The 24,444-nt window shown below is 43.2% G+C and overlaps 1 protein-coding gene across 1 annotated transcript in view; it reads right to left on the reverse strand.

The window, feature by feature from the left end:
* Window positions 1–4,304: 4,304 nt before the first annotated feature.
* Window positions 4,305–24,444, reverse strand: part of LOC139568466 (regulator of G-protein signaling 11-like) — a 126,274-nt gene continuing 106,134 nt past the window's right edge. The window contains exons 15-17 of the mRNA XM_071390297.1: window positions 14,212–14,350; window positions 13,554–13,636; window positions 4,305–4,985 (exon numbers count right to left, since the gene is read on the reverse strand). Coding sequence (XP_071246398.1) covers window positions 4,850–4,985; window positions 13,554–13,636; window positions 14,212–14,350 — 358 coding nt within the window. The 3' untranslated portion in view covers window positions 4,305–4,849. The remainder of the gene's footprint in view (window positions 4,986–13,553; window positions 13,637–14,211; window positions 14,351–24,444) is intronic.

Here is a 24,444-nt window from a genome sequence, read left to right on the forward strand (position 1 = left end):
GGACATTATACCGTGCGTCTGGACATTATACCGTGCGTCTGGACATTATACCGTGCGTCTGGACATTATACCGTGCGTCTGGACATTATACCGTGCGTCTGGACATTATACCGTGCGTCTGGACATTATACCGTGCGTCTGGACGTTCTACCGTGCGTCTGGACATTATACCGTGCGTCTGGACATTATACCGTGCGTCTGGACGTTATACCGTGCGTCTGGACATTATACCGTGCGTCTGGACGTTCTACCGTGCGTCTGGACATTATACCGTGCGTCTGGACATTATACCGTGCGTCTGGACATTATACCGTGCGTCTGGACGTTCTACCGTGCGTCTGGACATTATACCGTGCGTCTGGACATTATACCGTGCGTCTAGACATTATACCGTGCGTCTGGACATTATACCGTGCGTCTGGACATTATACCGTGCGTCTGGACATTATACCGTGCGTCTGGACATTATACCGTGCGTCTGGACATTATACCGTGCGTCTGGACATTATACCGTGCGTCTGGACATTATACCGTGCGTCTGGACATTATACCGTGCGTCTGGACATTATACCGTGCGTCTGGACATTATACCGTGCGTCTGGACATTATACCGTGCGTCTGGACATTATACCGTGCGTCTGGACATTATACCGTGCGTCTGGACATTATACCGTGCGTCTGGACATTATACCGTGCGTCTGGACATTATACCGTGCGTCTGGACATTATACCGTGCGTCTGGACATTATACCGTGCGTCTGGACATTATACCGTGCGTCTGGACATTATACCGTGCGTCTGGACATTATACCGTGCGTCTGGACATTATACCGTGCGTCTGGACATTATACCGTGCGTCTGGACATTATACCGTGCGTCTGGACATTATACCGTGCGTCTGGACGTTCTACCGTGCGTCTGGACATTATACCGTGCGTCTGGACATTATACCGTGCGTCTGGACATTATACCGTGCGTCTGGACGTTATACCGTGCGTCTGGACATTATACCGTGCGTCTGGACATTATACCGTGCGTCTGGACATTATACCGTGCGTCTGGACATTATACCGTGCGTCTGGACATTCTACCGTGCGTCTGGACATTATACCGTGCGTCTGGACATTATACCGTGCGTCTGGACATTATACCGTGCGTCTGGACATTATACCGTGCGTCTGGACATTATACCGTGCGTCTGGACATTATACCGTGCGTCTGGACATTATACCGTGCGTCTGGACATTATACCGTGCGTCTGGACATTATACCGTGCGTCTGGACATTATACCGTGCGTCTGGACATTATACCGTGCGTCTGGACATTCTACCGTGCGTCTGGACATTATACCGTGCGTCTGGACATTATACCGTGCGTCTGGACATTATACCGTGCGTCTGGACATTATACCGTGCGTCTGGACGTTCTACCGTGCGTCTGGACGTTCTACCGTGCGTCTGGACATTATACCGTGCGTCTGGACATTCTACCGTGCGTCTGGACGTTCTACCGTGCGTCTGGACATTATACCGTGCGTCTGGACATTATACCGTGCGTCTGGACATTCTACCGTGCGTCTGGACGTTCTACCGTGCGTCTGGACATTATACCGTGCGTCTGGACATTATACCGTGCGTCTGGACGTTCTACCGTGCGTCTGGACGTTCTACCGTGCGTCTGGACATTATACCGTGCGTCTGGACATTCTACCGTGCGTCTGGACGTTCTACCGTGCGTCTGGACATTATACCGTGCGTCTGGACATTATACCGTGCGTCTGGACATTATACCGTGCGTCTGGACATTATACCGTGCGTCTGGACATTATACCGTGCGTCTGGACGTTCTACCGTGCGTCTGGACGTTCTACCGTGCGTCTGGACATTATACCGTGCGTCTGGACATTATACCGTGCGTCTGGACATTATACCGTGCGTCTGGACATTATACCGTGCGTCTGGACGTTATACCGTGCGTCTGGACGTTCTACCGTGCGTCTGGATGTAACGGATGTGAAATGGCTAGCTAGTTAGCGGGTACGCGCTAGTAGTGTTTCAATCAGTTACGTCACTTGCTCTGAAACCTATTAGTAGTGTTGCCCCTTGCTCTGCAAGGGCCGCGGCTTTTGTGGAGCGATGGGTAACGACGCTTCGTGGGTGTCAGTTGTTGATGTGTGCAGAAGGTCCCTGGTTCGCGCCCGTGTCGGGGCGAGGGGACGGATTAAAGTTATACTGTTACATGGACATTCTATCGTGCGTCTGGACATTCTACCGTGCGTCTGGACGTTCTACCGTGCCTCTGGACATTCTACCGTGCTTCTAGACATTCTACCGTGCGTCTAGACATTCTACCGTGCGTCTAGACATTCTACCGTGCGTTTAGACATTCTACCGTGCGTCTAGACATTCTACCGTGCGTCTAGACGTTCTACCGTGCGTCTGGACGTTCTACCGTGCGTCTGGACGTTCTACCGTGCTTCTGGACGTTCTACCGTGCGTCTGGACGTTCTACCGTGCGTCTGGACGTTCTACCGTGCGTCTGGACGTTCTACCGTGCGTCTGGACGTTCTACCGTGCGCCAGGACGTTCTACCGTGCCCCAGGACGTTATACCGTGCGCCAGGACGTTCTACCGTGCGTCTGGACGTTCTACCGTGCGTCTGGATGTTCTACCGTGCGTCTGGACGTTCTACCGTGCGTCTGGACGTTCTACCGTGCGTCTGGACGTTCTACCGTGCGCCAGGACGTTCTACCGTGCGCCAGGACGTTCTACCGTGCGCCAGGACGTTCTACCGTGCGTCAGGACGTTCTACCGTGCGTCTGGACGTTCTACCGTGCGTCTGGACGTTCTACCGTGCGTCTGGACGTTCTACCGTGCGTCTGGACGTTCTACCGTGCGTCTGGACGTTCTACCGTGCGCCAGGACGTTATACCGTGCCCCAGGACGTTATACCGTGCCCCAGGACGTTCTACCGTGCGCCAGGACGTTCTACCGTGCGCCAGGACGTTCTACCGTGCGCCAGGACGTTCTACCGTGCGCCAGGACGTTCTACCGTGCGTCAGGACGTTCTACCGTGCGTCAGGACGTTCTACCGTGCGTCAGGACGTTCTACCGTGCGTCTGGACGTTCTACCGTGCGTCTGGACATGATAAGGAATGTTAGTTATTACGATAAGGAATGTTAGTTATTACGATAAGGTAATGAGGTATGACAGTTATTATGATGAGGTATGACCGTTATTATGATGATGTATGACCGTTATTATGATGAGGTATGACCGTTATTATGATGAGGTATGACCGTTATTATGATGAGGTATGGCAGTTATTATGATGAGGTATGACAGTTATTATGATGAGGTATGACAGTTATTATGATGAGGTATGACCGTTATTATGATGAGGTATGACCGTTATTATGATGAGGTATGACCGTTATTATGATGAGGTATGACCGTTATTATGATGAGGTATGACCGTTATTATGATGAGGTATGACCGTTATTATGATGAGGTATGACCGTTATTATGATAAGGTATGACCGTTATTATGATGAGGTATGACAGTTGACTGATGAGCACCTGTAACTGTTATGGGTGTTCATCAGGCCCTACACCCAAACAAGGGCACTGCGTTCATCCACCTCTGGCCTGCTCGCCTCCCTACCTCTGAGGAAGTACAGTTCCCGCTCAGCCCAGTCAAAACTGTTCGCTGCTCTGGCACCCCAATGGTGGAACAAACTCCCTCACGACGCCAGGTCAGCGGAGTCAATCACCACCTTCCGGAGACACCTGAAACCCCACCTCTTTAAGGAATACCTAGGATAGGATAAAGTAATCCTTATAACCCCCCCCCCCCCCCTTAAAAGAGTTAGATGCACTATTGTAAAGTGGTTGTTCCACTGGATATCATAAGGTGAATGCACCCATTTGTAAGTCGCTCTGGATAAGAGCGTCTGCTAAATGACTTAAATGTAAATGTAAATCAGTCATATTGTTCTAAATTAAGGGGTAGTCTAAAGGCTGGTTTACACTCTGTCTATCGACATGTCGACAGTTGTCATCCGACATCAAACTTGTCGTTTTCATTATGAAAAAGTATAAGGACAAAACGACAGGCTTTACGTGACATCTGCAGCCCGGTGCTCCAAATAGTAGACTTTCTCTAACACCAATAGACCCATTTAAAAATGAATTCAGTAAATGTGAACCTAGCAAGCCAGGCAACTAAGCTATTTTCAAAACAATGTTTTGGTTAGTTGCTAGCTAGTTAGCCAGTTCAAATAATGACCAGAGTATAGCTGACAACGTCTTACTACTTTTTATTCATTATTACAGGAACATAAACCCACAACATCGTCATTTAAAAGATAATTGTGAGCCGACAGAAAATAGCTGACTGCCACACAGAGTGACGGAATAAAACTAGGTCATTCTATCTGAGAACGTTAGAACTACTGCGTCGTCGTGTCACAGTTCGGTAACCACGACAACGGACGTTGCGACAGTCGCAGAGACGGGAACTTTTCTCCTGTCTCCGCAACAAGGACACTGACCGTCGCAACGACAGTCTACAGACAGTCCACAGGAGTATAAATTAAAGGTTGTTTTGACCAGCGACACTTTATAATTGTCCCTAGACATGTTATTAGACCACCTTAAGTCTACATTCATTGAATAGTGGAAATCTTTCAGATTGTGTCTATAAACTATACCTATAGTTCTATATTCATAAATATAACTACTAGACAGTATTATTACTTCTAGAAGTATGAATGGTTGCTATAGTGATACAATGGTGACCAGATCTGGTTGTTGTGAACATGGTGGTTGTGGCATTCCCATGGCGATCAGATCTGAGAGTTGGTTGTGGAGCTTGTTCCTGTTGGTCCCGCCCCTTTTGCCTTTCCATCATCTTCTGTCGCTTGGGTAACCATGGCAGGAGAGGGGCTAGAGTGACGCTGTCGCCTCATGAAGGGAAATACACTGAGAGGAGGGAGAGAAAGGAAGGCAGGGAGAGAGGAAAGGAGATAGGGAAGGAGATGGGAGAGGCAGGGAGAAAGGAGAGAGAGAGTAAAGAGAGCGGGAAGTACGAGCAAGAGCATTGTTGGATATAGTAAATACAGTATATAAATTAATATAGTGAGTATATTGTAGTATATAAGGGGTATATACAGTAGTGAGTATATATTGTTTATATAATGAGAATATTATAGTATATGAGGAGTATATTGTTAATATAGCGAGTATGGTGTAGTATATAAGGAGTATATATTGTTAATATAGTGAGTATACTATGAACTTTCCAATTTGTAAGTCGCTCTGGATAAGAGCGTCTGCTAAATGACTTAAATGTAAATGTTAATATAGTGAGTATGGTGTAGTATATATTGAGGACTATATATTGTTAATATGGTGAGTATGGTGTAGTATATAAGGAGTATATATTGTTAATATAGTGAGTATATTGTAGTATAGTGAGTATGGCGTAGTATACATCGAGGAGTATATATTGTTAATATAGTGAGTATGGTGTAGTATATATTGAGGAGTATATATTGTTAATATAGTGAGTATGTTGTAGTATACAAGGAGTATATGTTGTTAATATGGTGAGTATGGTGTAGTATATATTGAGGAGTATATATTGTTAACATAGTGAGTATGTTGTGGTATATATTGAGGAGTATATATTGTTAATATAGTGAGTATGGTGTAGTGTATATATATCGGGAGTATAGATTGTTAATATAGTGAGTGTTGTGGTATATACGGAATATATATTGTCAACATAGCGAGTATGGTGTAGTATACAAGGAGTAAATATTATTAATATAGTGAGTATGGTGTAGTATATATTGAGGAGTATATATTGTTAATACAGTGAGTGTGTTGTAGTATATAAGGCGTATATATTGTTAATATAGTGAGTATATTGTAGTACACACGGATTATATATTGAGGAGTATATATTGTTAATATAGTGATTATATTGTAGTATATATTGAGGAGTATATATTAATATAGTGAGTCTATTGTAGTATTTAAGGAGTATACGTATATTGTAATGTAGTATATTTTGAGGCGTATATATTAATATCGTGAGTACATTGTACTATTTAAGGAGTATATATTGTAATATAGCATATATTGAGGAGTATATATTAATATAGTGAGTATATTGTAGTATTTAAGGAGTATATATTGCAATGTAGTATATTTCCAGGAGTATATATTAATATAGTGAGTATATTGTAGTATTTAAGGAGTATATATTGTAATGTAGTATATTTTGAGGAGTATATATTAATATAGTGAGTATATTGTAGTATTTAAGGAGTATATATTGTAATATAGCATATATTGAGGAGTATATATTAATATAGTGAGTATATTGTAGTATTTAAGGAGTATATATTGCAATGTAGTATATTTCCAGGAGTATATATTAATATAGTGAGTATATTGTAGTATTTAAGGAGTATATATTGTAATGTAGTATATTTTGAGGAGTATATATTAATATAGTGAGTATATTGTAGTATTTAAGCAGTATATATTGTAATGTAGTATATTTTGAGGAGTATATATTAATATAGTGAGTATATTGTAGTATTTAAGCAGTATATATTGTAATGTAGTATATTTCGAGGAGTATATATTAATATAGTGAGTATATTGTAGTATTTAAGCAGTATATATTGTAATGTAGTATATTTTGAGGAGTATATATTAATATAGTGAGTATATTGTAGTATTTAAGGAGTATATAGTGTAATGTAGTATATTTCGAGGAGTATATATTAATATAGTGAGTATATTGTAGTATTTAAGCAGTATATATTGTAATGTAGTATATTCCGAGGAGTATATATTAATATAGTGAGTATATTGTAGTATTTAAGCAGTATATATTGTAATGTAGTATATTTCGAGGAGTATATATTAATATAGTGAGTATATTGTAGTATTTAAGCAGTATATTTTGTAATGTAGTATATTTTGAGGCGTATATAGTGGGGGCCTGAAATAATTGACACCCTTGATAAAGATGAGCAAAAATTATTGTATAAAATAGTTCAAATACTAAGATTAACGCAAGGGTGAGTCAATTGACTCTTATCAATAAAGGAAAAGATACAGCTCCGTTCTGGTATTATCTATACAATCTGTTTTATTCATCTTTGTCAAGGTTGTCAATCATTTGGGACCCCACAGTATCCGGCCAACTTGACACAACTGTGGGAAGCATTGGAGTCAACACGGACCACATCACTGTGGAACACTTTAGACACCTTATAGAGTCCATGTCTTGATGAATGGACTGTGGGAAGCATTGGAGTCAACACGGACCACATCACTGTGAACATTTTAGATACCTTATAGAGTCCATGTCTTGATGAATGGACTGTGGGAAGCATTGGGGTCAACACGGACCACATCCCTGTGGAACACTTTAGAGACCTTATAGAGTCCATGTCTTGATGAATGGACTGTGGGAAGCATTGGGGTCAACACGGACCACATCCCTGTGGAACACTTTAGAGACCTTATAGAGTCCATGTCTTGATGAATGGACTGTGGGAAGCATTGGGGTCAACACGGACCACATCCCTGTGGAACACTTTAGAGACCTTATAGAGTCCATGTCTTGATGAATGGACTGTGGGAAGCATTGGGGTCAACACGGACCACATCACTGTGGAACACTTTAGAGACCTTATAGAGTCCATGTCTTGATGAATGGACTGTGGGAAGCATTGGGGTCAACACGGACCACATCCCTGTGGAACACTTTAGAGACCTTATAGAGTCCATGTCTTGATGAATGGACTGTGGGAAGCATTGGAGTCAACACGGACCACATCACTGTGGAACACTTTAGAGACCTTATAGAGTCCATGTCTTGATGAATGGACTGTGGGAAGCATTGGGGTCAACACGGACCACATCACTGTGGAACATTTTAGAGACCTTATAGAGTCCATGTCTTGATGAATGGACTGTGGGAAGCATTGGGGTCAACACGGACCACATCACTGTGGAACACTTTAGATACCTTATAGAGTCCATGTCTTGATGAATGGACTGTGGGAAGCATTGGGGTCAACACGGACCACATCCCTGTGGAACACTTTAGATACCTTATAGAGTCCATGTCTTGATGAATGGACTGTGGGAAGCATTGGGGTCAACACGGACCACATCCCTGTGGAACACTTTAGAGACCTTATAGAGTCCATGTCTTGATGAATGGACTGTGGGAAGCATTGGGGTCAACACGGACCACATCCCTGTGGAACACTTTAGAGACCTTATAGAGTCCATGTCTTGATGAATGGACTGTGGGAAGCATTGGGGTCAACACGGACCACATCCCTGTGGAACACTTTAGAGACCTTATAGAGTCCATGTCTTGATGAATGGAGGCGTTTCTGAGGGCAAAAGGGAGTGCAACTCAACATATATAATGTTTTGTCCACTCAGTGTATATTGAGTATGTATTGTAGTATATATTGAGGACAGTCGAGGCTCCTCAGAGGAGGAGGTGAATTTCATAAAAATAAAAATAGTGAAATATTAAAAAAGTTATCCTTTTTAGATAAAACTTTACTAAATATATTCACGTCACCAAATAATTGATTTAAACACACAGTTTTGCAATGAAGGTTTACAGTAGCCTCAATAGCGCTCTGTAGGGTAGCACCATGGTGTAGCCGGAGGACAGCTAGCTTCCCTCCTGTTATGCAATGAAGGTTTACAGTAGCCTCAACAGCGCTCTGTAGGGCAGCACCATGGTGTAGCCAGAGGACAGCTAGCTTCCCTCCTGTTATGTAATGAAGGTCTACAGTAGCCTCAACAGCGCTCTGTAGGGTAGCACCATGGTGTAGCCAGAGGACAGCTAGCTTCCCTCCTGTTATGTAATGAAGGTCTACAGTAGCCTCAACAGCGCTCTGTAGGGCAGCACCATGGTGTAGCCGGAGGACAGCTAGCTTCCCTCCTGTTATGCAATGAAGGTTTACAGTAGCCTCAACAGCGCTCTGTAGGGCAGCACCATGGTGTAGCCGGAGGACAGCTAGCTTCCCTCCTGTTATGTAATGAAGGTCTACAGTAGCCTCAACAGCGCTCTGTAGGGTAGCACCATGGTGTAGCCAGAGGACAGCTAGCTTCCCTCCTGTTATGTAATGAAGGTCTACAGTAGCCTCAACAGCGCTCTGTAGGGCAGCACCATGGTGTAGCCGGAGGACAGCTAGCTTCCCTCCTGTTATGTAATGAAGGTCTACAGTAGCCTCAACAGCGCTCTGTAGGGCAGCACCATGGTGTAGCCGGAGGACAGCTAGCTTCCCTCCTGTTATGTAATGAAGGTCTACAGTAGCCTCAACAGCGCTCTGTAGGGCAGCACCATGGTGTAGCCGGAGGACAGCTAGCTTCCCTCCTGTTATGTAATGAAGGTTTACAGTAGCCTCAACAGCGCTCTGTAGGGCAGCACCATGGTGTAGCCGGAGGACAGCTAGCTTCCCTCCTGTTATGTAATGAAGGTCTACAGTAGCCTCAACAGCGCTCTGTAGGGCAGCACCATGGTGTAGCCGGAGGACAGCTAGCTTCCCTCCTGTTATGTAATGAAGGTCTACAGTAGCCTCAACAGCGCTCTGTAGGGTAGCACCATGGTGTAGCCAGAGGACAGCTAGTGTCCATCCTCCTCTGGGTACATTGACTTCAATACAAAACCTAGGAGGCTCGTGGTTCTCACCCCCTTCCATAGACTTACACAGTAATTATGACAACTTTCGGAGGACGTCCTCCAATCTATCGGAGCTCTTGCAGAATGAACTGACATGTTTTCCAGCCGATCAGAGAAAGAATATATTACTGAAAGTATAAGCTACATCTAACAGCATAAAGTCACAACTCGGAATTCCAAGTCGGGAACTCGGGCCTCTGAGCTCTGACCTGAAGATCACTGAAGTCATGATTGGACCTTGTTTTTTCCAAGTTCCCAGTTGTCTTGAAAGCACCATAAATCCAGAGAATGAAAGACTTTGTCACAGCTTTATGTAGGCCCTGACAGCTTTATGTAGGCCCTGACAGCTTTATGTAGGCCCTGACAGCTCTATGTAGGCCCTGACAGCTTTATGTAGGCCCTGACAGCTTTATGTAGGCCCTGACAGCTTTATGTAGGCCCTGACAGCTCTATGCAGGCCCCAACAGCTTTATGTAGGCCCTGACAGCTTTATGTAGGCCATGACAGCTTTATGTAGGCCCTGACAGCTTTATGTAGGCCCTGACAGCTTTATGTAGGCCCTGACAGCTCTATGCAGGCCCCGACAGCTTTATGTAGGCCCTGACAGCTTTATGTAGGCCATGACAGCTTTATGTAGGCCATGACAGCTTTATGTAGGCCCTGACAGCTTTATGTAGGCCATGACAGCTTTATGTAGGCCATGACAGCTTTATGTAGGCCCTGACAGCTTTATGTAGGCCCTGACAGCTTTATGTAGGCCCTGACAGCTTTATGTAGGCCCTGACAGCTCTATGTAGGCCCTGACAGCTCTATGTAGGCCCTGACAGCTCTATGCAGGCCCCAACAGCTTTATGTAGGCCCTGACAGCTTTATGTAGGCCCTGACAGCTCTATGTAGGCCCTGACAGCTTTATGTAGGCCCTGACAGCTTTATGTAGGTCCTGACAGCTTTATGTAGGCCCTGACAGCTTTATGTAGGTCCTGACAGCTTTATGTAGGCCCTGACAGCTCTATGTAGGCCCTGACAGCTCTATGTAGGCCCTGACAGCTTTATGTAGGCCCTGACAGCTTTATGTAGGTCCTGACAGCTTTATGTAGGCCCTGACAGCTTTATGTAGGCCCTGACAGCTTTATGTAGGCCCTGACAGCTTTATGTAGGCCCTGACAGCTTTATGTAGGCCCTGACAGCTTTATGTAGGCCCTGACAGCTTTATGTAGGCCCTGACAGCTCTATGTAGGCCCTGACAGCTCTATGTAGGCCCTGACAGCTCTATGCAGGCCCCAACAGCTTTATGTAGGCCCCGACAGCTTTATGTAGGCCCCGACAGCTTTATGTAGGCCCCGACAGCTTTATGTAGGCCCTGACAGCTTTATGTAGGTCCTGACAGCTTTATGTAGGTCCTGACAGCTTTATGTAGGTCCTGACAGCTTTATGTAGACCCTGACAGCTTTATGTAGACCCTGACAGCTTTATGTAGGCCCTGACAGCTTTATGTAGGCCCTGACAGCTTTATGTAGGCCCTGACAGCTTTATGTAGGCCCTGACAGCTTTATGTAGGCCCTGACAGCTCTATGTAGGCCCTGACAGCTCTATGTAGGCCCTGACAGCTCTATGCAGGCCCCAACAGCTTTATGTAGGCCCTGACAGCTTTATGTAGGCCCTGACAGCTTTATGTAGGCCCTGACAGCTTTATGTAGGCCCTGACAGCTTTATGTAGACCCTGACAGCTCTATGCAGGCCCCAACAGCTTTATGTAGGCCCTGACAGCTTTATGTAGGCCCTGACAGCTTTATGTAGGCCCTGACAGCTTTATGTAGGCCCTGACAGCTTTATGTAGGCCCTGACAGCTCTATGCAGGCCCCAACAGCTTTATGTAGGCCCTGACAGCTTTATGTAGGCCATGACAGCTTTATGTAGGCCCTGACAGCTTTATGTAGGCCCTGACAGCTTTATGTAGGCCCTGACAGCTCTATGCAGGCCCCGACAGCTTTATGTAGGCCCTGACAGCTTTATGTAGGCCATGACAGCTTTATGTAGGCCATGACAGCTTTATGTAGGCCCTGACAGCTTTATGTAGGCCATGACAGCTTTATGTAGGCCATGACAGCTTTATGTAGGCCCTGACAGCTTTATGTAGGCCCTGACAGCTTTATGTAGGCCCTGACAGCTTTATGTAGGCCCTGACAGCTTTATGTAGGCCCTGACAGCTCTATGTAGGCCCTGACAGCTCTATGTAGGCCCTGACAGCTCTATGTAGGCCCTGACAGCTCTATGCAGGCCCCAACAGCTTTATGTAGGCCCTGACAGCTCTATGTAGGCCCTGACAGCTTTATGTAGGCCCTGACAGCTTTATGTAGGCCCTGACAGCTTTATGTAGGTCCTGACAGCTTTATGTAGGCCCTGACAGCTTTATGTAGGTCCTGACAGCTTTATGTAGGCCCTGACAGCTCTATGTAGGCCCTGACAGCTCTATGTAGGCCCTGACAGCTTTATGTAGGCCCTGACAGCTTTATGTAGGTCCTGACAGCTTTATGTAGGCCCTGACAGCTTTATGTAGGCCCTGACAGCTTTATGTAGGCCCTGACAGCTTTATGTAGGCCCTGACAGCTTTATGTAGGCCCTGACAGCTTTATGTAGGCCCTGACAGCTTTATGTAGGCCCTGACAGCTCTATGTAGGCCCTGGCAGCTCTATGTAGGCCCCGACAGCTCTATGCAGGCCCCAACAGCTTTATGTAGGCCCCGACAGCTTTATGTAGGCCCTGACAGCTTTATGTAGGCCCTGACAGCTTTATGTAGGCCCTGACAGCTTTATGTAGACCCTGACAGCTTTATGTAGGTCCTGACAGCTTTATGTAGGTCCTGACAGCTTTATGTAGGCCCTGACAGCTTTATGTAGGCCCTGACAGCTTTATGTAGGCCCTGACAGCTTTATGTAGGCCCTGACAGCTTTATGTAGGCCCTGACAGCTTTATGTAGGCCCTGACAGCTTTATGTAGGCCCTGACAGCTCTATGTAGGCCCTGACAGCTCTATGTAGGCCCTGACAGCTCTATGCAGGCCCCAACAGCTTTATGTAGGCCCTGACAGCTTTATGTAGGCCCTGACAGCTTTATGTAGGCCCTGACAGCTTTATGTAGGCCCTGACAGCTTTATGTAGACCCTGACAGCTTTATGTAGGTCCTGACAGCTTTATGTAGGTCCTGACAGCTTTATGTAGACCCTGACAGCTTTATGTAGGCCCTGACAGCTTTATGTAGGCCCTGACAGCTTTATGTAGGCCCTGACAGCTTTATGTATTTAGGAGTATACATTGTAACTTAGTATATTAGGTAGGTTTAATTGGGGAGTATATATTTTAATGTAGTATATTGAGGAGTATATATTGTAATGCAGTATATTAGGAAGGTTATATTGAGGTGTATATATTGTAATGTAGTATATTGAGGAGTATATATTGTAATGTAGTATATTAAGGAGTATATATTGTAATGTAGTATATTATCAAGGTTAAATTGAGGAGTATATATTGTAATATAGTATATTGAGGAGTATATATTGTAATGTAGTATATTATCGAGGTTATATTGAGGAGTATATATTGTAATATAGTATATTGAGGAGTATATATTGTAACGTAGTATATTAGGGAGGTTATATTGAGGGGTATATATTTGTAATGTAGTATATTGAGGAGTATATATTTTAATGTAGTTTATTGAGGAGTATATATTGTAATGTAGTATATTGAGGAGTATATATTGTAATATAGTATATTGAGAAGTATATATTTTAATGTAGAATTTCCTGAGTACCTCTTCTTGGTCTCCTGGGGAACGATGGCTTTGGCCAGCATGTTCTTATACAGCTCAGACTTCAGATACCTGGGGTAGGAGTCCTAGAGGTCAGAGGTTAGAGGTTAGATACCTGGGTAGGAGTCCTAGAGGTCAGAGATTAGAGGTTAGATACCTGGGGTAGGAGTCCTAGAGGTCAGAGGTTAGAGGTTAGATACCTGGGGTAGGAGTACTAGAGGTCAGAGGTTAGAGGTTAGATACCTGGGTAGGAGTCCTAGAGGTCAGAGGTTAGAGGTTAGATACCTGGGGTAGGAGTACTAGAGGTCAGAGATTAGAGGTTAGATACCTGGGGTAGGAGTACTAGAGATCAGAGATTAGAGGTTAGATACCTGGGGTAGGAGTACTAGAGGTCAGAGATTAGAGGTTAGATACCTGGGGTAGGAGTACTAGAGATCAGAGATTAGAGGTTAGATACCTGGGGTAGGAGTACTAGAGGTCAGAGGTTAGAGGTTAGATACCTGGGTAGGAGTCCTAGAGGTCAGAGGTTAGAGGTTAGATACCTGGGGTAGGAGTACTAGAGGTCAGAGGTTAGAGGTTAGATACCTGGGGAAGGAGTACTAGAGAGGTTAGGGTTTCGAGGTCAGAGGTCAGGGTTCAGGTGTTTGAGGTCAGTGGTTACCTTCTTCATGAGGAAGTAGATGTGCATCTGGGCGTCGTCCATAATGAAGCGATGAGGTCGTTTGATTCCCTCCAGTGTTTTCTCCATGGTCCTACTATCGATGTTCACCCAGCGAGCTGCGCCAGGGGCCAGAAAGTTCCTACACAGAGATCACAGTACCACATCACTCAGTCATAGTACCACATCACTCAGTCATAATACCACATCACTCAGTCATAATACCACATCACTCAGTCACAGTACCACATTAGTCAGATCACAGTACCACATCACTCAGTCATACTACCACATCACTCAGTCATAGTACCACATCACTCAGTCATAATACCACATCACTCAGTCATAGTACCACATCACTCAGTCATAGTACCACATCACTCAGATCATAGTACCACATCACTCAGATCATAGTACCACATCACTCAGTCGTAGTACCACATCACTCAGTCATAGTACCACATCACTCAGTCGTAGTACCACATCACTCAGTCATAGTACCACATCACTCAGTCATAATACCACATCACTCAGATCATAGTACCACATCACTCAGTCATAGTACCACATCACTCAGATCATAGTACCACATCACTCAGATCAAAGTACCACATCACTCAGTCATAATACCACATCACTCAGATCATAGTACCACATCACTCAGTCATAATACCACATCACTCAGTCATAGTACCACATCACTCAGATCATAATGCCACATCACTCAGTCATAGTACCACATCACTCAGTCATAGTACCACATCACTCAGATCATAGTACCACATCACTCAGTCATAGTACCACATCACTCAGTCATAGTACCACATCACTCAGATCATAGAACCACATCACTCAGTCATAATACCACATCACTCAGTCATCGTACCACATCACTCAGTCATAGTACCACATCACTCAGATCATAGTACCACATCACTCAGTCATAATACCACATCACTCAGTCATCGTACCACATCACTCAGTCATAATACCACATTACTCAGATCATAGTACCACATCACTCAGTCATAATACCACATTACTCAGATCATAGTACCACATCACTCAGTCATAATGCCACATCACTCAGTCATAATACCACATCACTCAGTCATAATACCACATTACTCAGATCATAGTACCACATCACTCAGTCATAATACCACATTACTCAGATCATAGTACCACATCACTCAGATCATAATACCACATCACTCAGTCATAGTACCACATCACTCAGTCATAATACCACATCACTCAGATCATAATACCACATCACTCAGTCATAATACCACATCACTCAGTCATAGTACCACATCACTCAGATCATAGTACCACATCACTCAGATCATAGTACCACATCACTCAGATCATAGTACCACATCACTCAGTCATAATACCACATCACTCAGTCATAGTACCACATCACTCAGATCATAATACCACATCACTCAGTCATAGTACCACATCACTCAGATCATAGTACCACATCACTCAGTCATAGTACCACATCACTCAGTCATAATACCACATCACTCAGTCATAGTACCACATCACTCAGATCATAGTACCACATCACTCAGTCATAGTACCACATCACTCAGTCATAGTACCACATCACTCAGATCATAGTACCACATCACTCAGTCATAGTACCACATCACTCAGTCATAATACCACATCACTCAGTCATAGTACCACATCACTCAGTCATAGTACCACATCACTCAGATCATAGTACCACATCACTCAGATCATAATACCACATCACTCAGTCATAGTACCACATCACTCAGTCATAATACCACATCACTCAGTCATAGTACCACATCACTCAGTCATAGTACCACATCACTCAGATCATAATACCACATCACTCAGTCATAGTACCACATCACTCAGTCATAGTACCACATCACTCAGTCACAATACCACATCACTCAGTCATAATACCACATCACTCAGATCATAGTACCACATCACTCAGTCATAGTACCACATCACTCAGTCATAGTACCACATCACTCAGATCATAATACCACATCACTCAGTCATAGTACCACATCACTCAGTCATAGTACCACATCACTCAGATCATAGTACCACATCACTCAGATCATAATACCACATCACTCAGTCATCGTACCACATCACTCAGTCATAATACCACATCACTCAGATCATAGTACCACATCACTCAGTCATAGTACCACATCACTCAGTCATAGTACCACATCACTCAGTCATAATACCACATCACTCAGATCATAATACCACATCACTCAGTCATAGTACCACATCACTCAGATCATAATACCACATCACTCAGTCATAGTACCACATCACTCAGATCATAGTACCACATCACTCAGTCATAGTACCACATCACTCAGATCATAATACCACATCACTCAGTCATAGTACCACATCACTCAGTCATAATACCACATCACTCAGTCATAGTACCACATCACTCAGTCATAGTACCACATCACTCAGTCATAGTACCACATCACTCAGATCATAATACCACATCACTCAGTCATAGTACCACATCACTCAGTCATAGTACCACATCACTCAGTCATAATACCACATCACTCAGTCATAGTACCACATCACTCAGTCATAATACCACATCACTCAGATCATAGTACCACATCACTCAGTCATAATACCACATCACTCAGATCATAGTACCACATCACTCAGTCATAGTACCACATCACTCAGTCATAGTACCACATCACTCAGATCATAATACCACATCACTCAGTCATAGTACCACATCACTCAGATCATAGTACCACATCACTCAGCCATAGTACCACATCACTCAGTCATAATACCACATCACTCAGATCATAGTACCACATCACTCAGATCATAGTACCACATCGCTCAGTCATAATACCACATCACTCAGTCATAGTACCACATCACTCAGATCATAGTACCACATCACTCAGTCATAGTACCACATCACTCAGTCATAATACCACATCACTCAGTCATAATACCACATCACTCAGATCATAATACCACATCACTCAGTCATAGTACCACATCACTCAGTCATAGTACCACATCACTCAGATCATAATACCACATCACTCAGATCATAGTACCACATCACTCAGTCATAATACCACATCACTCAGTCACAATACCACATCACTCAGTCACAATACCACATCACTCAGTCACAATACCACATTACTCAGATCATAGTACCACATCACTCAGATCATAATACCACATCACTCAGTCATAATACCACATCACTCAGTCATAATACCACATCACTCAGTCATAGTACCACATCACTCAGATCATAGTACCACATCACTCAGTCATAGTACCACATCACTCAGTCATAGTACCACATCACTCAGATCATAGTACCACATCACTCAGATCATAATACCACATCACTCAGTCATAATACCACATCACTCAGATCATAATACCACATCACTCAGATCATAGTACCACATCACTCAGTCATAGTACCACATCACTCAGTCATAGTACCACATCACTCAGATCATAATACCACATCACTCAGTCATAATACCACATCACTCAGATCATAGTACCACATCACTCAGATCATAATACCACATCACTCAGATCATAGTACCACATCACTCAGTCATAGTACCACATCACTCAGATCATAGTACCACATCACTCAGTCATAGTACCAAATCACTCAGATCATAATACCACATCACTCAGTCATAATACCACATCACTCAGTCATAATACCACATCACTCAGTCATAGTACCACATCACTCAGATCATAGTACCACATCACTCAGATCATAGTACCACATCACTCAGTCATAGTACCACATCACTCAGTCATAGTAACACATCACTCAGATCATAGTACCACATCACTCAGATCATAGTACCACATCACTCAGTCATAGTACCACATCACTCAGTCATAGTACCACATCACTCAGATCATAGTACCACATCACTCAGTCATAGTACCACATCACTCAGATCATAATACCACATCACTCAGTCATAATACCACATCACTCAGTCATAATACCACATCACTCAGTCATAGTACCACATCACTCAGTCATAATACCACATCATTCAGTCAAAGTACCACATCACTCAGATCATAGTAATACATCACTCGATCATAGTACCACATCACTCAGTCATAATACCACATCACTCAGTCATAGTACCACATCACTCAGTCATAATACCACATCACTCAGTCATGGTACTACATCACTCAGATCATAGTACCACATCACTCAGTCATAGTACCACATCACTCAGTCATAATACCACATCACTCAGATCATAGTACCACATCACTCAGTCATAGTACCACATCACTCAGATCATAGTACCACATCACTCAGTCATAGTACCACATCACTCAGTCATAATACCACATCACTCAGATCATAGTACCACATCACTCAGATCATAGTACCACATCACTCAGTCATAATACCACATCACTCAGATCATAGTACCACATCACTCAGTCATAATACCACATCACTCAGTCATGGTACTACATCACTCAGATCATAATACCACATCACTCAGATCATAGTACCACATCACTCAGTCATAATACCACATCACTCAGTCATAGTACCACATCACTCAGATCATAATGCCACATCACTCAGTCATAGTACCACATCACTCAGTCATAGTACCACATCACTCAGATCATAGTACCACATCACTCAGTCATAGTACCACATCACTCAGATCATAGTACCACATCACTCAGTCATAATACCACATCACTCAGATCATAGTACCACATCACTCAGTCATAGTACCACATCACTCAGTCATAGTACCACATCACTCAGTCATAGTACCACATCACTCAGATCATAGTACCACATCACTCAGTCATAGTACCACATCACTCAGTCATAGTACCACATCACTCGATCATAGTACCACATCACTCAGTCATAGTACCACATCACTCAGTCATAATACCACATCACTCAGTCATGGTACTACATCACTCAGATCATAGTACCACATCACTCAGTCATAATACCACATCACTCAGTCATAATACCACATCACTCAGTCACAGTACCACATTAGTCAGATCACAGTACCACATCACTCAGTCATACTACCACATCACTCAGTCATAGTACCACATCACTCAGTCATAATACCACATCACTCAGTCATAGTACCACATCACTCAGTCATAGTACCACATCACTCAGATCATAGTACCACATCACTCAGATCATAGTACCACATCACTCAGATCACAGTACAACATCACTCAGTCGTAGTACCACATCACTCAGTCATAGTACCACATCACTCAGTCGTAGTACCACATCACTCAGTCATAGTACCACATCACTCAGTCATAATACCACATCACTCAGATCATAGTACCACATCACTCAGTCATAGTACCACATCACTCAGATCATAGTACCACATCACTCAGATCAAAGTACCACATCACTCAGTCATAATACCACATCACTCAGATCATAGTACCACATCACTCAGTCATAATACCACATCACTCAGTCATAGTACCACATCACTCAGATCATAGTACCACATCACTCAGTCATAGTACCACATCACTCAGATCATAGTACCACATCACTCAGTCATAATACCACATCACTCAGTCATAGTACCACATCACTCAGATCATAATGCCACATCACTCAGTCATAGTACCACATCACTCAGTCATAGTACCACATCACTCAGATCATAGTACCACATCACTCAGTCATAGTACCACATCACTCAGTCATAGTACCACATCACTCAGATCATAGAACCACATCACTCAGTCATAATACCACATCACTCAGTCATCGTACCACATCACTCAGTCATAGTACCACATCACTCAGATCATAGTACCACATCACTCAGTCATAATACCACATCACTCAGTCATCGTACCACATCACTCAGTCATAATACCACATTACTCAGATCATAGTACCACATCACTCAGTCATAATACCACATTACTCAGATCATAGTACCACATCACTCAGTCATAATGCCACATCACTCAGTCATAATACCACATCACTCAGTCATAATACCACATTACTCAGATCATAGTACCACATCACTCAGTCATAATGCCACATCACTCAGTCATAGTACCACATCACTCGATCATAGTACCACATCACTCAGATCATAATACCACATCACTCAGATCATAGTACCACATCACTCAGATCATAATACCACATCACTCAGATCATAGTACCACATCACTCAGTCATAATACCACATCACTCAGATCATAGTACCACATCACTCAGTCATAGTACCACATCACTCAGATCATAATACCACATCACTCAGTCATAGTACCACATCACTCAGTCATAATACCACATCACTCAGATCATAATACCACATCACTCAGATCATAGTACCACATCACTCAGTCATAGTACCACATCACTCAGATCATAGTACCACATCACTCAGATCATAATACCACATCACTCAGTCATAATACCACATCACTCAGATCATAATACCACATCACTCAGTCATAATACCACATCACTCAGTCATAGTACCACATCACTCAGATCATAATGCCACATCACTCAGTCATAGTACCACATCACTCAGATCATAGTACCACATCACTCAGATCATAGTACCACATCACTCAGATCATAGTACCACATCACTCAGTCATAATACCACATCACTCAGTCATACTACCACATCACTCAGTCATAGTCCCACATCACTCAGTCATAGTACCACATCACTCAGATCATAATACCACATCACTCAGTCATAGTACCACATCACTCAGATCATAGTACCACATCACTCAGTCATAGTACCACATCACTCAGTCATAATACCACATCACTCAGTCATAGTACCACATCACTCAGATCATAGTACCACATCACTCAGTCATAGTACCACATCACTCAGTCATAGTACCACATCACTCAGATCATAGTACCACATCACTCAGTCATAGTACCACATCACTCAGTCATAATACCACATCACTCAGATCATAGTACCACATCACTCAGATCATAATACCACATCACTCAGTCATAGTACCACATCACTCAGTCATAATACCACATCACTCAGTCATAGTACCACATCACTCAGTCATAGTACCACATCACTCAGATCATAATACCACATCACTCAGTCATAGTACCACATCACTCAGTCATAGTACCACATCACTCAGTCACAATACCACATCACTCAGTCATAATACCACATCACTCAGATCATAGTACCACATCACTCAGTCATAGTACCACATCACTCAGTCATAGTACCACATCACTCAGATCATAATACCACATCACTCAGTCATAGTACCACATCACTCAGATCATAGTACCACATCACTCAGTCATAATACCACATCACTCAGATCATAGTACCACATCACTCAGTCATAGTACCACATCACTCAGTCATAGTACCACATCACTCAGATCATAATACCACATCACTCAGTCATAGTACCACATCACTCAGATCATAATACCACATCACTCAGTCATAGTACCACATCACTCAGATCATAGTACCACATCACTCAGTCATAGTACCACATCACTCAGATCATAATACCACATCACTCAGTCATAATACCACATCACTCAGTCATAGTACCACATCACTCAGTCATAATACCACATCACTCAGATCATAATACCACATCACTCAGATCATAGTACCACATCACTCAGTCATAATACCACATCACTCAGATCATAATACCACATCACTCAGTCATAGTACCACATCACTCAGATCATAGTACCACATCACTCAGCCATAGTACCACATCACTCAGTCATAATACCACATCACTCAGATCATAGTACCACATCACTCAGATCATAGTACCACATCGCTCAGTCATAATACCACATCACTCAGTCATAGTACCACATCACTCAGATCATAGTACCACATCACTCAGTCATAGTACCACATCACTCAGTCATAATACCACATCACTCAGATCATAGTACCACATCACTCAGTCATAGTACCACATCACTCAGTCATAGTACCACATCACTCAGTCATAGTACCACATCACTCAGATCATAATACCACATCACTCAGTCATAGTACCACATCACTCAGTCATAGTACCACATCACTCAGTCACAATACCACATCACTCAGTCATAATACCACATCACTCAGATCATAGTACCACATCACTCAGTCATAGTACCACATCACTCAGTCATAGTACCACATCACTCAGATCATAATACCACATCACTCAGTCATAGTACCACATCACTCAGATCATAGTACCACATCACTCAGTCATAATACCACATCACTCAGATCATAGTACCACATCACTCAGTCATAGTACCACATCACTCAGTCATAGTACCACATCACTCAGATCATAATACCACATCACTCAGTCATAGTACCACATCACTCAGATCATAATACCACATCACTCAGTCATAGTACCACATCACTCAGATCATAGTACCACATCACTCAGTCATAGTACCACATCACTCAGATCATAATACCACATCACTCAGTCATAATACCACATCACTCAGTCATAGTACCACATCACTCAGTCATAATACCACATCACTCAGATCATAATACCACATCACTCAGATCATAGTACCACATCACTCAGTCATAATACCACATCACTCAGATCATAATACCACATCACTCAGTCATAGTACCACATCACTCAGATCATAGTACCACATCACTCAGCCATAGTACCACATCACTCAGTCATAATACCACATCACTCAGATCATAGTACCACATCACTCAGATCATAGTACCACATCGCTCAGTCATAATACCACATCACTCAGTCATAGTACCACATCACTCAGATCATAGTACCACATCACTCAGTCATAGTACCACATCACTCAGTCATAATACCACATCACTCAGATCATAGTACCACATCACTCAGTCATAGTACCACATCACTCAGTCATAGTACCACATCACTCAGATCATAGTACCACATCACTCAGTCATAGTACCACATCACTCAGTCATAATACCACATCACTCAGTCATAATACCACATCACTCAGATCATAATACCACATCACTCAGTCATAGTACCACATCACTCAGTCATAGTACCACATCACTCAGATCATAATACCACATCACTCAGATCATAGTACCACATCACTCAGTCATAATACCACATCACTCAGTCACAATACCACATCACTCAGTCACAATACCACATCACTCAGTCACAATACCACATTACTCAGATCATAGTACCACATCACTCAGATCATAATACCACATCACTCAGTCATAATACCACATCACTCAGTCATAGTACCACATCACTCAGTCATAATACCACATCACTCAGATCATAATACCACATCACTCAGATCATAGTACCACATCACTCAGTCATAGTACCACATCACTCAGATCATAGTACCACATCACTCAGTCATAGTACCACATCACTCAGATCATAGTACCACATCACTCAGATCATAATACCACATCACTCAGATCACAGTACCACATCACTCAGTCATAGTACCACATCACTCAGATCATAATACCACATCACTCAGTCATAATACCACATCACTCAGTCATAATACCACATCACTCAGTCATAGTACCACATCACTCAGTCATAATACCACATCATTCAGTCAAAGTACCACATCACTCAGATCACAGTACCACATCACTCAGTCATAATACCACATCACTCAGTCATAATACCACATCACTCAGTCATAATACCACATCACTCAGTCATAGTACCACATCACTCAGTCATAGTACCACATCACTCAGATCATAGTAATACATCACTCGATCATAGTACCACATCACTCAGTCATAATACCACATCACTCAGTCATGGTACTACATCACTCAGATCATAGTACCACATCACTCAGTCATAGTACCACATCACTCAGTCATAATACCACATCACTCAGATCATAGTACCACATCACTCAGTCATAGTACCACATCACTCAGATCATAGTACCACATCACTCAGTCATAGTACCACATCACTCAGTCATAATACCACATCACTCAGATCATAGTACCACATCACTCAGATCATAGTACCACATCACTCAGTCATAATACCACATCACTCAGATCATAGTACCACATCACT

This window comes from Salvelinus alpinus, chromosome 2, assembly GCF_045679555.1.
Source record: "Salvelinus alpinus chromosome 2, SLU_Salpinus.1, whole genome shotgun sequence".
Taxonomy (NCBI): Eukaryota; Metazoa; Chordata; class Actinopteri; order Salmoniformes; family Salmonidae; genus Salvelinus; species Salvelinus alpinus.